This window comes from Zalophus californianus, chromosome 7 (genome assembly GCF_009762305.2).
Source record: "Zalophus californianus isolate mZalCal1 chromosome 7, mZalCal1.pri.v2, whole genome shotgun sequence".
In the NCBI taxonomy this organism is placed as follows: Eukaryota; Metazoa; Chordata; class Mammalia; order Carnivora; family Otariidae; genus Zalophus; species Zalophus californianus.
The window spans coordinates 33,928,753-33,947,677 of NC_045601.1; the positions used below are offsets into that span (position 1 = coordinate 33,928,753).

At 38.4% G+C, this 18,925-nt stretch overlaps 1 protein-coding gene across 7 annotated transcripts in view; it reads right to left on the reverse strand.

The window, feature by feature from the left end:
• The window catches only part of L3MBTL3 (L3MBTL histone methyl-lysine binding protein 3), a 119,876-nt gene that overhangs the window by 46,249 nt on the left and 54,702 nt on the right, over positions 1-18,925 (reverse strand). For all 7 annotated transcript variants that reach the window (XM_027603586.2, XM_027603584.2, XM_027603585.2 and 4 more), the window contains 3 exons: positions 11,227-11,303; positions 5,384-5,469; positions 3,454-3,564 (listed from right to left, as the gene is read on the reverse strand). In XM_027603586.2, coding sequence (XP_027459387.1) covers positions 3,454-3,564; positions 5,384-5,469; positions 11,227-11,303 — 274 coding nt within the window. The remainder of the gene's footprint in view (positions 1-3,453; positions 3,565-5,383; positions 5,470-11,226; positions 11,304-18,925) is intronic.

The window sequence follows — 18,925 nt, forward strand, 5'->3', positions numbered from 1 at the left end:
TACAAGAAACATTTCCAACAACTGAAGGACATGAAGCTCCACAGTAAAAAGCCTGAGTAGTCTGCATGATAAATGGAAAAAGACTCACATCAAGACATGACATCACAAAACACGTGAACATCAGGGATGGAGAGATGGTCCGGATGTGAGAAGATGGGGGAACAGTGCTTTTAATTTCTGTGGGGAAATGGTTCTCTACCTAGCATTCCACACCTAGTCACAGTATGAATCAAATGTAAGACCAGTAATACTGACATGCAAGCAGTCAAAAAAAGATGCTTTTTCATCAACCCTTTCTTAGAAAGTTATATAAAAAGATGTGTTTCAGCAAGATAAGAGAACACTTAAAAAAAAAACAAGTATGTTTCAAAAAATGAAATACAACATAGTCTGTCAGCAAAGAGCAATTTCAGGATGAAAGCTCTGGATAAGGCTTAGAGCAGAACCACCCAGATCACCATAGGTGACTGCTAAGTTGTAGGAAAAAGGGTTCAAGGAAAAAAAGACACAGATAGCAGGTTTAAAAAAAATACACTTGGGCTTTTGACAGAAAGACACGGCAGATTTATTGGAGCACTGGTAGACTTATTGATACTATGAGCACAGAAAATAAAAAAAAAAATCAAAACACAAGAAATTACTGACTCCAGGAAAAACAGTCATAAGAAAAAAAAACTACTCTGCTCAGCAGTGAACAAGATTTACTTACTCATAATAACATGAACATGGAAGACGGGGAAAATTTTTTTTGAAATGTGAAAGAGCTACTGAACCGGTAAAGGGTAGGGATGAATGACCCTAACAGGAAGGAAACAAACCAGACCTAAAATTGATGGAGTGACAAACAGCTGAATACAGATGTAATTCCTGAAAACGAGGGATAAAATGTCAGAAGCAGCAGCTAAGGAAAGTTGCAAGTTCGTGTGTATGGGGAACCAAACGTGAGTGTGGGGGCGGATGGGGAAGGACTGTATTACGTTCTCACTGTCCCCAAACCTAAAGATGAGAGCAAAAACATTCTGCTTGTCTTCCTTCAGCATGTGATGAAATATATGAGCGTTTTAAAATTTTTAATGGTAATAACTCAAGGTCTGATATAGATCATGGCCCATAAAAAGGCTGATTTTGTTTCACTGAAGAGTTGATTTTTTCCCTGAAAAAGTTAAAATATTAAAATATTAAGCTATGCTAATGACTTAGTCTCTATATGCTTTTTCTCCTCCTTCCTGAAAAAGAAAGATAAGCATTCTTGCGACATCATCTCCTACATTAGAAAAACTTCTACTAATGAAAGCTTTTTGTAATTCTCAGAAGGCTCTGATGAATTCTGAAACTGAGTCATTGTTACCTGTTCACTGAGCTTCTGAGGACTTCATAAACACACAGGTAACTTGTTTAGTGGTTCACCTTTAGCTATGAAATTTACATCACCAATTGTGGAAAAGATAACTGTCAACTACACACCTCATAGCCAGATCTTTTTTGGGTGTTAAACCACCAGAGGGTGTACTGGAAAGTGAATTCAGCCAGAAGCAAAAAGAGATCCTTGGATTCTAGTCCAAATTTTTCCTATTAGCTAAGTGAACTACCCACTTTAGAGTATTGGACTTCCCTGGGCCAAAATTTTCTCACATGTAAAATCAGAGTTAATCTAAAATTTTTTTATTATGAAAGTAATTACTATGTATTCCTGAAACCAGATCATTAAAAAGAAAACCTAATCATTTATAATTCATTTATAATTGTAAAAAATCATTTATAATCACTCATAATCTTAGCCCCCCAAGAGAAGCACTGTCATTATTTTGGTCAGTTTCATTCCATAATATGCTTTTAAAAAACAATACCAGACATCATACAGAATAGTAAATCTGAGTTTTTTTCACTTGCCAATATTAAATATTTAACATCCTGTAGATAGATAGTAATTTATTTTACCCATATCCTACTGTGGTTGTTCCCAATCTTAAATACTATAAACGGCACTGCTCTCTTTTCCTTGTAGTCTTTATCTTTGCATATTCTCTTTGGTTAATTCCGTTAACATAAATTCCTAGGACTGAAATTCTTGAATTAAAGGGTTAGCAGCATTCAAGACTTTTGATGCCTTCGCCAAACTGCTTTTTAGAAAGGCCGAGACCCTTTATATTCCTACCAGCTATGTAAGAGAATAAACTTTTCATGCACCCAAACTAAAACACATTTTTTTCCAATTCTGACCAATCTGATTTTTAAAAATAATATTTTGTTTAGTTCTACACTTCTCTGATCATTAGCCTAGATTACTTAAAAAAAATATTTCTGGTCCTAAAATACTGATTGCTTTATGATTTACATTATCACACCAAAGACAATTAATAAGAAAAGGCACTTGAAAAAGGTTAACAGGCTCTCTATTATTTATAACTTTTAAAATATTGCATGATTATATAATCTTAAAAATAGTGAATTAAACAGTAAAATTTCTATTTTATACAAAACCACATTATACGTTTTTCATGTTATTTTATAATTTTTTATATATATGATCTCATTAGAGATAGCTGAATATGTGATTTATTTTTTTAAAAAGAGCATAAATTTAGACTCCTATAGCTTATTAGGACTGCGACTTAGTTCTGCCACTGCCCAGAATTAATAAGTTAATTCATTAACTCCTTATGCACCTCAGCTTCAGATAAAATAGTGATAGTAACAGAAATCTGCACTGTTATCACCACGAACGTCAAATAATGGAAGAACACTGTTACCCTGTAAAAACACCATGAAAATCTAACATCTTGTTGTTTCCATAACTGTTATTATTCTGAAGAGAAACTCCAAACAGTCCTGTGGAGTAAGTAGAAAGAATATTGCTCTGGTTTGAGAGTGAAGTTAACACCAAAGCCAGAAACAGAACTTCTAGCTCCTCGCCTGAAACTGAGGCTACACTTCACATTATCAGCCTAGGACAGAACAAACTGAATCCACCTTCCTAACCATTCGCTGACCCTGTGAAAGGTACAATCTTATCTTCTTTATAAGATTATTTCTCTTTACTCATCCTATATTAAAAGGATGTACTTCGGTACTTTTCTTCTGAAAAGTCTACATCTAACACAACCCCATCAAAAAACATTAACCTTCAGGTTTTCAAAAAAAGAGCATACTATCGGAGAATGAGGTGTCATATTCCGAAGAAATTGCTCTATTATTTATGACGGACTTTTAATATTTTGAGTGTGTGCTAGGAGAAAAAAAGTAGATACAACATATTAAATGTCAGTCATAAAGAGAACTTGCATCGATTAAAGGAAAACCTGGATAAATATTGACAAAGATGCACAGCAGCTTTATTTGCATATTCCTATAGTCTTACTAATTATAGGACTTCACAAATTAAATACTGGCTAAGTTTCCAACCAAGATCTCTCGTAAAAAAGATAAAACAAAACCCCAACAGAGAACACTCACTTTTATTCGGTGATCATCCGTGTCTGCAACTGTTGCTACTCTAATAAACATAGGATTTCTTTTGTCTATGACTTCAAGCTTCATTTTTTTCTGGAATCCATGTGGAGGTTTCTGTCATACAGAAAATTTTACACGGTAAGATTCACAGGAAGAGAAGGTGGGCTCTGTGTCACAGAGACAGATTAAGATGAGCTATTTACAGAATCAACCTTCAAACTCGCAAGTTCCTCCAACAGCTTTGGACCTTACCCTCCCTATCAAAAAACACAATCCCAAATCACATGGCCAAACCCCGAGGCAACAGAAACAGCCAGAGCACCCAGCCACAGGAGGAGACAGAAAGCAAAAGATCTTAAGATAAAATTCAAAATGTTGCAGTTATTTGATTAGCCATAGGGGAGGCAAGACCTTTTTCTCATTAGTTAGAAGGAGGTGTCTTGGCAAAAACCAACAAGTATTAAAATAATTTATACAAAGAGAGGAAAGAACTTTAAAGTGGCAGAGAAGTGACACAGAGATTAGACATGATCATGAGACCAAAAAGCAGATGTCTTTAAAAAAAGAAAATTAGCCATCAAAACATGCAAGACCCCTTGTTAAGAATCCCTCTTGTAAGAACAGGAATGAGTACGGAGGACCTTTGCTCCTATACCTTAGCTACCTATGCCTCAGTACTTAGCAGAAACCTAGAAACCCCCCAAAAAGTGACAGGCTGTAGAAGGCAAGGTGATTGTTACGTTAGGCAAATTGCTTAACTTTTCTGAACTTCACACCCCTGTTCTTTAAACTGGGTAGAACAAAACTGTGGCTCTGAAAATTAAGTGTGAAAATTATGTAAAGGATAAAAAACAATCAATGCAAGGCATCCGAAGGCCAAACTAGAGAAATCATAGTTTTCTTTCTGGTATCAACATGACAGGAGACATGCAGACTGATAGTGATGTGATTTTATCCAGTTCAAAGCAAAGTACAATGCAGTTCTTCTTTGTAATAGCTTGAGTTAAAGTTAGAGAGTCAGGTAAAAATTCTTAAGTAGGGCATGACTCTATTCATTTTTAGATCCTAAATTTACTATCAGATACGTCCTTTAAATGGCTTTTCTTCATGTAATATACTTTTTTCTCTCAAAAATTTTTGATGTTCTTTTCTGTATGTGGGCCCACACGTCTAATTAATTCTATCATTAAAAACTCTAGCAATTTGTATATGAGAAAATCATTTAAAGAAAAATGATGTCTATGATAGACTAATTATGCTACATTAAAAATATTTTTAAAATATTTAATATTATTTTTCTTGAAATTTACAGAAACACAGAAATTATAAAGGAAGTTGTTAGAGATGAAAAAAACTTAAAATATATTTCATTACTTTAGAGACAAAAAAATGTAAAATATATTTCATTGCTTATTCTTCCCTTGCAAAGAAATCAGGTTTACTGTGAATCTTACTAAGTTTTATGTAAGATGCAATGACTCTGGTTAGAAAGATACTATAAAAAAAGCAGGTGACCTTGTATTTTGATAATTAAACATGCTGATTAACAGCAATAAAATGAAAAACAGCATCTCAGCTTGCCATAAACAAATCTAAAGGAACCATTCAATATAATTTTCATTAGAAAATATCCTGTCTTGTTTTGGTTTTTCAGAATATCTAGCTGGAAAAACAGAAGTCTGCCATAAGAACACAACAAATCATTCCACAAAATAATTCAAGCAGAATTATTTTCCAAGGAGACAAGTCCAAAATGAAGTACTTTCTGGATGTAAACAATACGAAGTCAAAAACATCTTCTGTGGTCTGCTGTTTCCCTCCCCCACTTCCTATTCTGGTTCACTTGTACTATCTCTTTCTGTTCTTGAATTTCAATGAATGAACACTATTGTCAACACAAATTAATCAAATAGTGTAAAACAAATTAACTCACCACTTTGAAAGCTCTTGCAGGAGCAGGTAAAGAATTGGTTTCTTCTAAGTACTTATCCCAAGAAAAATGTTTCACGTTCGGATAACCTAAGAAAGAAAAAAGTAAATCCTGTCAGGTTTAACCAAAATGACAGTGAGAACCACAAACTGACCTGTAAAATTATGATATATTATTGTATAACCTAGGAAGTTATGTTCATATTCCACATAATAACTTTAAACTGAATAACACACTCAGAACTGTAATAATTACATTACTTTCATCTTAATCAAGACTCCTCTATTACCTTTTATTTTTAATTTTTTTTTAAGTTTTATTTCATTATGTTATGTCACAAACCTCTATTACCTTTTAAATGAAAATTTAACATATATGTAAATGTATAATTTATATTCTCAGGTAAGTCCTATATACAGATACACATAAGCCAAAAGGACCCTTTAATGTCCAATTCTAATTCTACTAATCTAGGAAAAATCCCATGTACATACAGACAATGCACAGATGTTTGTTAATGTAAAAATGTAAAAACAATTTTAATAACCATAATACAGAAAATGTGCAAATATAAATATATATATATTACATATGGACTAGTACATAGGGACTAGAAAGCATTTATTAAAAAGAATGAGGCAGATTTACATATACTAATATGTGACATATTCCAGATATACCATCATATTGTTAGATCAAACAAGCAAAATCAAGTCATAGTATTTTTTTTTTAAGATTTTTATTTTATTTTTAGAGAGAGAGAGCATGAATGGGGAGAGAGGCAGTGGAGAGGGAGAGGGAAAGGGAGAGAACCTCAAGCAGATTCCACACCGAGCTCAGAGCCTGAGGGGGTGCTCAATCTCAGGACCCTGAGATTATGACCTGAGCTGAAACCAAGAATCAGATGCTCAACCGACTGAGCCACCCAAGTGCCCCAAGTCATAGAAGAGTATTAATAAAATATGTAGAAATAACTATCCCTCCTTCCTCTTGCCTCCTTTTGTTTCCTCCAGAGCTCAAAATCCATGAGGCAGGCATGAGCAGGAATTAACAGTGGCTCAGTGGGGTGGGAAATTGGCTACATTAAGAGGACTGAAAAAATAGGTAAATAAACTGAGATAAAGGAAGGCAGATTTCTTACTGACTGAAAAAAGAGGTATAAATAGAGAAAGTAGGAAACTAGAATAAACTTAGGGGTCTTGGATATGAATTGGAACTAGTGATATAAATTCATTGTTTTTAATATCTAAATAGATATAGAAATATACATAAATATAATTTTTTTATATTTTACATGAATGTATTTCCTAACTATATCCTCTGAGGGGACAGAAGTAGCATCATCCCAGTAGCAATGAGCACATCTACCATGTAGATTTTAGTTTGAATCAAGGAAAGTACAAGATAAGCCTAGCTGTGCCAGAGAGTAGGAGGTTCTCCAGAAATGATTAGAACATGTCGAAGGACATAGTAACCACCTTAAAGGGATTCCCACTGGCCAAATCTGAGAAAATCTGGACATGAAAGTAAATAATGCTGGTTACAGATTATAACTCATTGATAAAAACAGTAATGTATGAGTCCATGCAGAGATAAATAAATTAACTGAATGAATACATGGGAAGATGATAAAGCTATTCTTTGCAGAAGAATATCAACTAATTATGTACAAGGAATAAAAAAAATTAGCATTTAGCAGCTGTCAGAATAATTCTTACTAGAAATATCAACAGATGTTAAAACTAGTGAGTGATGCAGGGATGAAGTACAGGATATTCACACAATCTCAAAGTATCTCTCCACAAAATAGTTACTAATTACAGAGAGAAAAAAACTGTGTTAGTGGAGAAGCCCAGCAAACACCATCTCTTTTTTTTAAGATTTTAAAAATTTATTTATTTTAGAGAGGGAGAGCGCACATGCATGGATAAGCAGAGGGAGGGGCAGAGGGAGAGGGAGAGAGAATCCTCAAATAGACTCTAAGCCAGGCATGGAGCCCAACGCAGGGCTCAATCCCAGGACCCTAAAAGCGTGACCTGAGCCGAATCAAGAGTCAGACACTTAACCAACTGAGCCACCCAGACGGCCCTGGCAAACACATCTTGATCAATTAATGGTAAAAGATCAGTAGTGAAACAAATGACATCATGTGCAACCTGACAGGATGCAGTGAGAACACAGCGCTGTTTCTGTGATGTTCCTGCCAAAATATATAACTCAGATCCAATCATGAGGAAATGCCAAGCATATCCAAATTAAGTAGCATCCTACAAAATGACTAATCTGTGGGGTGCCTGGATGGCACAGTTGGTTAAGTGTCTGACTTCGGCTCAGGTCATCACCTTGGGGTCCTGGAATGGAGCCCTACATTGGGCCCCACGCCCTGTGGGGAGTCTGCCTGTCCCTCTGCCCCTCCCCTGGCTCGTGCACTCTCTCTCTCTCAAATAATTAAATCTTTAAAACAAGACAAAACAACAAAATGACTAATCTGTAATCTTCAAACATACTAAGGTCATGAAAGCCAAGGAAAGCCTAACTGAAGGAGAGTAGAGGGATATAACAACCGAGTGCAACGTCTGATCCTTTTAGTACAAATGACATCATTGATATAACTGACGAACTTGAATCAGTCTCTGGGTCAAGGGTATTCTTGCAACTTTTCTGTACCTTTGAAGTTATTTCAAAATAAAAGTTTAAGAGCAAGTATGCAAACATATTTCTATGACTACAAACATTTAACAACGTATTTTTAAGGACCATATCTTGCACAATTTAATATTCAAGCTGACTGCACATGCATGGAAGTTTGTATATACAAAGAGGCAGAAAGATTTTTCTGGAGAGATACAAGGATACACTCTTAAACTATGAGAGAGAACAGCCTCTATTACCTCTATTTTCACTCTGAAGTTTTCAGAACAAGCATGTATTAATGTACAACTGGATACAAGGATACACTCAAACTATGAGAGAGAACAGCCTTCTATTACCTCTATTTTCACTCTGAAGTTTTCAGAACAAGCATGTATTAATGTACAACTGGATACAAGGATACACTCTTAAACTATGAGAGAGAACAGCCTCTATTACCTCTATCTTCACTCTGAAGTTTTCAGAACAAGCATGTATTAATGTACAACTGGATACAAGGATACACTCTTAAACTATGAGAGAGAACAGCCTTCTATTACCTCTATTTTCACTCTGAAGTTTTCAGAACAAGCATGTATTAATGTACAACTGGATAATTCAAAATAAAATCATTTTAAAAGTCACAAAGACTTTAATTTTGGAAAAAGAACAGTAGACATGCTACATATTTTGAAAAAAAACCATGAACATGGGGTGTCTAGCAGGGCAGCTGAGGGGACTGATGCAGGATGTAGCAAGGGTGGCAGAAGGGCAGCTGGGACCCTTCTCAGACAGGACATCAGAGATGCAGCCAGGAAACTTCCCTTAGAGAAAAGGGACTGGAGAAAGAGCAGCTTTGTTGTCATGGCACCGAAGAGTGACATAAGCACAGGCCTTGAAAACCATTATTTGACAGGTTGGTTTTTTTTAAACATTTTTTGTATGTATGTGTGCTAAAATATATAGCACACAAAATTTATCATTTTATCCATTTTTAGGTGTACAATCAGTGGTGATAAGCATATTCACGTTGCTGTGTTTGGTACTTTTGAACTTTTGGGAAATTTGGATTTTTTAAATGTGTCAAAAAGCTATGGCTTTTCCCTTCCACTGAATTATAAAAGTCCATGAAAGGAGACAGATGACTTGGTTATTTGCCTCCTATTAGAAGTCAACAATGATGCCTTACACCAGCCCTTCCCACAGTACTTAAGCCAGCACTGTGAAGACATAACCAGGAACCTCCTGTTTACTGGTTCTGTGTTTATTTACCAGATCTCTGATTATGACCATAAAGGTGGAAAAGAAAAAAAAAATGGATCAATACTAAGTGGGGAAATCTAAGAGTCCTCACAGCAACTCAGATGGTAACAGTGACACACAGGTAACTACACGATCAATATTCACTGGCTCCTAATACTACGTAAGCCACAGGACACGTGAGAGCTGTCCAGGAAAAATCCTCCAGGCAGCACCACATTTGAGCCATGAAACTGTTCATATCTTGTTTTAACACTTCGTTTATGCTAATGCTCTTTCATCTTCAAAACAGCTCTATAAATCCATAAAGGACAGGGGATTTTTGTCCCTAACACAGGAGAAAACTCAAGAAAGCAGAAGGGACTCACCTCACCCATCACTGGGATGGTGTAAATGGTCCCCTAGGTGAGTAACTGATCAGACACTAAGACACGGTACCGAGGAACTGGAGACAAGCCCCCACATGCAATCAGCTGTTAGAATGGAATGAGACAGGTACTGGAAGCTCCAAGCTGAGTCTTTGCTTCTTCTATGCTGCCGGCAACAACCACAAATGAGCTTGAAGCAAACCAAGAAGCTATCCTTTGCCTGTGACAACGAAGCTGACATCATTCACATAAGTACCCGTAAGTAACCACCTACAGCGCAGTGACACTTTGTGTCAGCTGAGGACCCTGTCTTTTCACCCAGGTGGTAGCCGGGGCACCTTCACCAGGGATATGCCTGGGAACCTGCGGTCTTAATTATGCACATAAAATCAACTCAGTGTGACGTACAGAGAGACTACTTATCGGCAGTTAGACTGTTCCCTCTCAAAAAGAAAGTGAGGAAGCTGAGAAGGGGCCATGGGGCCAGAAGCAGACAGCTGAAGGATCTGAACACTGTAGAGAACAGAGAAGAGGTGCTACCAGCAAAAAGGTTGGAACCAACAACCCAATAGAAAAAGGAAAAGTGAGTATGGGAGTTCTGGTTCAGGTTATTAAAAAAAAAAAAAAAAAAGTCTAAAGCCTCAAGTTCTCACTTAAATGTGAACACTGTGCTTCTGTCAGGCTTGCCTCACATGTGGGTCAAGGCTCCAACCACAAGTGGCTGTCCCCTATGTCCACTCCTCTATAGTATTATACAACGCACTTCTGTGATTAGACAATATATTTAAATGTATATTAATGTAAGATCTAGAAATGAATTTCAACTTGAGAAAATAAAAGATCTTTTTAAAAAAAAGAACTTGGGGGCGCCTGGGCGGCTCAGTAGGTTAAGCATCTGCTTTCAGCTCCGGTCATGATCCCAGTCTCCTGGGATCGAGCCCCACAGGCTCCCTGCTCAGTGGGGAGTCCACTTCTCCTCTCCCTGTGCCCCTCCCCCAAGATCATGCACACATACTCTCTCTCTCAAATAAATAAAATCTTTTAAAAAAATTTTAAAAATTAAAAAAAAAATAAAATAAAAAGAACTTATTTTCCAAAGAAGACAACCTTTGATACTGTTATGGACTAAACCAGTGAATATACTTTCAGGTGTCTCAGGGGTCAGCAAACTACCACCTGTAGGCCAGCCGCGTGGTCTTTGCAAATAAAGTTTTACTCCAACAAACTATGTTCGTTCTAGGGCTGCCTTTGTGCTAAAACTGACTTGAGCAGTTGTGACAGAGGTTGTATGACTACAAAGCCAAAAATATGTACTCACTGGCCCTTTACAGAAAAAGTTTGCAGACGCTTGATGTATATGAAGAATATTAGACACATAAGGGACACCTGGGTGGCTCAGTGGTTAAGCATCTGCCTTCAGCTCAGGTCATGATCCCAGGGTCCTGGGATCGAGCCCCATGTCAGGCTCCCTGCTCAGTGGGGAGCCTGCTTCTCCCTCTGCTGCTCCCCCTGCTTGGGCTCTCTCTCTCTGACAAACAGAAAAAATCTTCTAAAAAAAAAAATCTTAGACACATAATAAACACAAACCTGGTGGAGTAACAAGCGTTCTTCTATGTTCTTTACACCAACCGACTGGATGAATGTGTGGACTCGATGCTTCACACCTGCAGTTATATAAATCACAAAATTATAATTATCAGGATGAAGTCTCAAATACAAGTAAATGTGTACATAAATAATCATATCGGCAAGCAAGCTAAAATTATGTCAGCATCTTGTAAGGGCAAACGTGCAAAAAGCTGGAAGCTCAATCACCCTCACAACACAAGCATGGTATTTCTATCATCTGTTACAATGGCAGAGGCCAGGTATCGGGACGGCGTAGTCCCTTCCTAGTCTCACCTCTTTCTTCTGTCATCTTTACTTCAGTCAAGCACATATCTTCGTAAGACCTCTTCAGCAGCAGGCATTAGGTGGCATCTGATTCCTTGCTCCTGATCAAACTGTTCTATGTATTCCTCATCTTAACATGCAACTCATTTCATTCATTCATTCGCTCACTCATTCATTTAAACACTGAGCGCTTACAATGCACAAGACACTGGGATAGACACTGAGGATAGAGGAACACAGAAAACATGTGCAAAGTTCCTGCTTCTGTGGGGTCTGCAGTATACTGGGAAGACAGGAAATAAATTAACAAAATATGCAACTTTGGAGGCACAACACTATGGGGACAGGAAGTGGAAGAAAGCAGAGAGCAAAAATGGAAAGGCACCCCTGTATACAACAGATTTAAGGTGGCCTCCCAAATAAGGTGACACCTAAAGGAAGTGAAGAAAGAGAACTGAGCCGCTCAAATGTGTAAGAAAAAGCCATTCCATGCAGAGGGAACAGCAAGTATAAAGGCTACGAGGTGGGAGTCTCACAGCTGGGTCAGGAATAGACTAAGGGAAGCAGAGAATAGGGAAGAGTATTAGAGGAAGGGCCTTTAGGCATGATAAGGTCTTGGGATTCTACTCAGAGCAAAATGATATTTACTAGAGTATCATGCTGGGGTTTTAGGAAGAAGAGTGGCATAATCTAATCTATGTTTTGAAGTAATTATTCTAACTGCTTTGCAGACAATTAACCACACTGGAAATGACATGAGGCTCTTAGAAGGCTTTTGCCAGAGTTGACAATGGTGATCTGGACCAAATTGCTGGTGGTAAAGATAACAGGAAGTGGTCATGTTTTTAGGTCTATACTTTAAAGAAGAACCAACAGGATATGCTGGTAGATTTGATATAGAATGCGAGTGATGTGAAGAAGTCAAGAACGTTCCAAGGTTTGGGGCATGGGCTGCAGGAAGAATTAGGACCATTTCCTGAGACGGGAAGACTGCAGACAACAGTTTCTGGCATTGCAAACAGTGAAGAGATTTGTTATCAACATATGTTTGACAGACAGGGTAAGAAGTCAAAGAGATAATGAGCATAAAAATCTGGAGTTCAAAGACAAGATCAAGGGTAAAAACACACATGTGGGAGTCATCAGCATTTGGGATATTTAAAGTCATGAACAGAAATGAGGCCATCCAGAAAATGCATATAGAGAGAGAACAGAAGAGGTAGGAGGCACAGAAGTCCAAGAAGAAATGTCTGGAAAATAAGAGAAGAGGAAAAAAAGAAGAAAGAAATCAATGCTGATGCTGGATCAAAGAAGAAAAGAAACAAGAACTGATCACCAGTTTTACCAATGTAAAGGTCTTTAGCATTCTTGACAAGGCTGTTCTGGTGGAGTTGGGGATAAGAAAGGGCAGAAACCGGAATAGGGACTGTTGTTTGTTTTTTTTTTTTTTAAGATTTATTTATTTATTTTAGGTGTCGGGGGCGGGGAGAAGCAGAGGGAGAGAGAAACTCGAGCAGACTCTGAGCCGAGCACAGAGCCCAAGGCGGGACTCAATCCCATGACCCTGAGATCACTACCTGAGCAGAAACCAAGAGTCAGACACTCAACCGACTGCACCACCCAGGCGCCCCTGGAATGGGGTGGGTTTAACAGAAAAATGGAAGGACTGCTGCAGATGGGGTCAACTAGTAGAGAAAACATGCTTAAGGAACTGGTTCAAAAGGAAACCAAGAACAAAAGGAAACTTGTTTTTGTTTTTGTGGGGAAATACACGGGGAAGCTGGATGAGGCATACATGGACATTCTCTGTACAACTTTTTTTTTTTTTTTAAAGTAAACTCTATCTCCCAACGTGGGGCTCAAGGTCACAACTCTGAGATCAAGAGTCGCACTCTCTACTGACTGAGCCAGCCAGGTGCCCTCCTCTGTACTATTTTTTAAGTTTAGAATTGCTTTAAAATAAAACTCTTTATAAAAGATGGGAAATATTACTTCATTTATTCAAGAAACACATGCCGAGCAACTGCCATGATCAGGGTAGTGTTCTAGGTGCTAGGTCTACAAGGGGTATCAAAAAACCCCAAAATCCCTTCTCCTGTTTGGATACTGATAGGAATAATTTAACAGAGAGGGATGACCTATTGATGGAGAAGACAGAAGCGACTCGGTGGGAGGGAACAGACTCTCAGGCATGAGAGTGGGCCCCCAAGGCAGAGGCAGGCACAACACCCACAGTCACAGAGAGAGTTCGGTCTATGGGCAGAGATCAGGAATATACCCACCAGACAAGGTAGTGGGAGTACACGCACATCTCTGCTGACAGTCTTTTTTTTCTCACTGACCAGGAAACAAGGTTATCAGTTGAGAGGGAGAGTGGGGAAGGAAGTGAGAGAGGTTCGAGGGAAAAAATGGAGTGGAATTTAGTGGTCCGGAAGAACAGACAGGAATCGGTTGAGCGGGATTATGGGGCAGGCCTTAAGGCCCCCCTGAGGTTAGCAGTCATGACTGTGACATCAGACGAGGGAGCGTGTTGTGCCTTTCTCTACAGCTCCATTCAACCAGTCAGGTGCAGGCATAAAGTAGACACAAAATGAGTTCAACCAGGGTTGGGATTTTGCCAGGCAAACACAATATAAGGCAGTAGAGGCCACAGTTACAAGGGAGTACTTATAACAGGATTACAAAATAAATGTATAGGCATCTAGAGACATATCACAATTAAAATCTGTAAAAAAAAATTTCCCATTGGTGTTCTCAAAGTTCAAGGGCCAAATGGTTGAGATATTCAATGCATTGCTAGCATATTAAAGGCTATGAAGTTATACTATAAACAAACAAGTTTCAAATTATTTAACTTAGTATTCCCTAAAAACATTTAACTATAATATTCTGCTTTAGTGGGCAATCCATTAACATCACATGGAACACTAGTGTTCTGCAGAACACAGTTTGGAAAATGTTGGTCTAAAGGATGCCAAAGAGTCCAGTCTTGCTCTGTTAACCAGATCCATTGAGCCTATGCTAAAAAATCAGGAAATCTCAACATAGCTCTCTGGATGGAAAACTAAAAGATAGAAAGCCAGAAAGGTAACACAGTGGCTAGAGTTTCTGGTGAATAAAAAAAGCTTATGACTACTAAAAAACAAAGAACTTTCTAAAAAATGCTCTAAGTGAATGAGATCAACATATAATCACCTCTTTTCAAACCAGCTTTCAAATTAGTAGCCCTGAACAGTAACAAGGTGAGTTGATATAGCCTCAATTTAATTTTGATTTTTCTCAGAATTATTTCAGTGAAAAATACCTTTAAATTTATAGTTAAAGGTTTCTTCCTTTCTCTTCCTGTATTCACTTGTTATCTCCTACCATCCTTCCCCACGCTATTATTTCTCTTAATCTATGTATTAGGGTTATGTGTATATGTGTATGGCATTATTTTAGAAATGTAAAAAGAAAACAAACACTGGTCAATGCTAAGTTCATACAGCAATTGGTACATTTCTTACAATGATATATTTTCATAAAAGATATTTTAATATACAATTCCTTAAAATACCTTCTGTTGTGGGAATGCAAATCGGTGTAACCACTGTGGAAAACAGTATGTAAGTTCTTCAAAAAATTAAAAAGAGAAATACCATATGATCCAGTAAATCACTATTGGGTATTTACTCAAAGAATACAAAAACACTAATTCAAAAGAATATATGCACCCTTATGTTTATCACAGCATTATTTACAATAGCCAAATTATGGAACCAGCCCAAGTGTCCATCAATAGATGAATGGATAAAGATGTGGTAAATACATACAATGGAATATTATTCAGCCATAAAGAATTAAATTTTACTATTTGCAACAATATAGATAGATCTAAAGAGTGTAATGCTAAGCAAAATAAGTAAGTCCGAGAAGGAAAAATACCGTATGATTCCACTCATACGTGGCATTTAAGAAAAACAAACAAAGGGGTAAAAAAAAGAGGTAAACCAAAAAACAGACTCTTAACTATAGAGCACAAACTGATGGTTGCCAGAGGGGAGGTGGGGAGGGGGATGGGGGAAACAGATGAAGGGGATTAGGGATACACTTATCTTGCTGAGCCCTGAGTAATGTGGGTAATTGCTGAATCACTAGATTGTACCCTGAAACTAATATAACACTGCATGTTAACTATACTGGAAATGAAATGAAATAAAAGCATTCTGTTATAAATTGTATAAACAAGGCTATAAAGCTCTATTTCCAGCTATTCTACTCTTTTCTGAGACAATCATTTGGTTATGGATTATTACTGATTATGTATTGCCTCTATTTCAGAGAAATTCTTATTTTATTTTAGAGAAAGGCATTAACTCACATAGGGCTCATTAAAAATAATAAAAAGAACACATACACAATAGTTGTCTACTTTTTTTCTTCCCAGTCTAATACAGCTTGTATCAAATAGTTTTTATAACTACCTGCCAGGCTCATGGCGATTAAAGTTAACAACAGTGACATTACTAATTCTTTTGATTTTATTGCATTTCTCTATAAACTGCAGTTAAGGAAAATACTGTGGTGTATCTTGGCCACACATTCCTGTAAGACTCGAAGCTTATTTAAGGTTTTAATGCTGCCTAAATATTGATCAAAGTCACCATTTAAAATCAACAGGAAGCCATCTCAGTAGAGAAAACAGAAAGAGCCCTGTTCCCATCTATTGTACCATACTCTGCCCGTCAGCCAACAACACTTTATTGAGACTGAAGTTGGAAGACTGGGGAAATCCTTTCTGCTACTACTGTAAAACAAGTCATCTCTTAGTCCCATCTAGTGTTCAAAAGCAGAAATGTAGCCAGAAAGAAATGTAATTATAGAAGAACAACTGATGGTGAGAAGTTTGTAAACTGTTGATCACTGTACCCCCTTTTCTTTCTTTTGGGTTTTTACATATATCATCAAAGAAGTCTGTGTCAAACATTCTTTTAAGTCCATTCCTGGGGTGCTTGGGTGGCTCAGTCGTTTAAGTGTCCAACTCTTGATTTCGGTTCAGGTCATGATCTCAGGGTCATGAGATGGAGCCCCGTGTTGGGCTCTGCACTCAGCGTTGGGCTCTGCACTCACCGAGGAGTCCGCTTGGGGGATTCTCTCCGTCTGCCCCTCCCCCCCTCCCCTCATTAGCACACGCTCATGCTCTCTCTCTCTCTAATATAAATAAATCTTAATTAAAAAAAATAAAGTCCGTTTCATAAGTGAGTGCAAATTACTCATGAAGGCTGCTAAGATCTAATCAGACCTAGACTGGTAGACTTTGAAAAGGTCAGAAACCAAAGAAATCACTCATGAAAAACTCGTGTTTGTAATATAAGGATAAAGAGAGTAGATGCTAAGATATTCATTTTACGGAAACATAAAGAGGTTAAAGTGACTTCACCAAGCCTTCCAGGTGAAAAGAAAGAGATCCTGGTTTTATCAAGTCAAAGCCAATAGTTCAACAAAATGCACACACGCTGGGCTCTGCAAATCTAGGCAGAGAGTCAAACAAGAACATTTCAAGATGCTCACTTAAGGAAAATATTAAAGTCTTCATTTCAAGCAATAATGGTTCAGATTCTTTGAATAGAGGACACTTGGCCTCACCTACTCCCTGAATCCGGAGCATGATGACTTGATTTATTTCCCAGCACCTTGCTTTCCTGGCTCGGGTATGCACCAACTCTGACAGGGGCCTCCGTTACTCTGTGTTTCGCTACTAAACCCCAAACCTCATCAGGCTGAGTTATGTAGTTCTTCTTTTCATCCCAGTTCATTTCCAATCCCATTCCCCATAGTAGCTGTTTTCAATATTACTAATTTGCTTTAGGCTTAAAACGTGATTTTTCACTAACACAGTGACTCCTTGGGAAAGAGGAAGGAGATGCCATGTCATTACGCTACTCTCAAATTTTCCTGTCATTTCTTCATCTCCTTCGGGCTGACAGGGAAGGGAGTTCATTCCCTGCCCCCCACCCCACCCCCCCGCCCCAGGTTAGCTCTTCTGACAGGACCACAAGCTCAGATATCTCCCTTATGGTGTCCTCATTTCTTCAGCCTGAAAACCAAGCTCAAAACTCTCTTTGTGCGGGGAACCCTGCCCTGACTATTGATTGCCCCCACCCCCCACCCCACGCCATAATCCACTTTCGCCTTCAGGGCCAAACTTCTCTGCCTGAAGTCTCTTGCAGGCATCTCTTTAATCTTCTGCAAACTAGTGTCTGCTTCTAAAACTTTTCTTTTCATCCTCACAACACCCTATGAGATATGTAGTAGTACCCCTTTTGCAAAGGGGGCAACTAAAGCTTAGAAGAGTACAGTCACTTACTAAATGGATGGGCTGCCAGTCCCCAAACACAGCTTTGTTTGCCCCCCTGGGCCTAAATATGAGCAAATGCTTTCCTTGGCCAGGAATATTCTATCCCAACATCTAAGTACTGATTCCTATCATCCTTCATGGTCCAGCTCAAATCCCACAGCCTCCAGGAAGCCTTCCCCAAGAACCCTCCATTCAATCAGTCAGTCCTTCCCTCCACCCGCCACCTTAGACAGCAAGTGGCTGGTTCTACTAAGCATAAACCACCTACCCTGCAGCCTAGACGGTGGAGTCTGTAGTTTCTATCCCTCCCCAGACCCTGAGCCCCTCAGGGCAGGAGTGCAGAGCTTAGTTTCTTTTCATCTCTGTAACTCATGACCACCATCAACCCATGCTTCTCAAATGATGACAAACCTATTAACTTTGACACTGCTCTCAGAAACTGACAACATGCTGCAAACTTTTCAACATTACTTTGGGGACAAACATAGTATTACTATTACTCTCAATTTATAAATGTAAAAGAACTCCATCTCAAAACAAAACCAAACCAAACCACAAAAAACAACAACAAAGTTTGGAGATAAAGGCCCTAGCCTCCTGTTTGTTCTAATTCACTACCTCAATGCTTCTCTTTTTCATAGATCTACTTGTTGATTTTTTTGCCCTGCCTCACCTGGGAGACCAGACCGAAATTCAGGGACAGCTGAAGCCGCAACCTCAATGGTGACAGCTTTTCTACTCAACAATCAGCTAAATCCTGGCCTTCCTGGTTCCCATAAGATGAGATCACATGAAAATAAAATTTCTAAAAAGAAGGTTCCTGGCCAGCGCCTGGGGGAACGGAAGGGATGTTCCTTCACATCAGCGCTCCGCTGCGAAGCCCAGTTTTCAGGCGGCGGAACACAGGAGGCGAGGCGGCACACTGCTCTGGGAGGACAGCAGCATCCTCGCCTGGATGGTGTTCCTCCCCGGCTTTCAAGTCCTTTCTAGTTCTACTATTCGGAGCTATTTAGGATTATTAATAAATCTAATGACTGTCAAGGGGACAGAATTAAG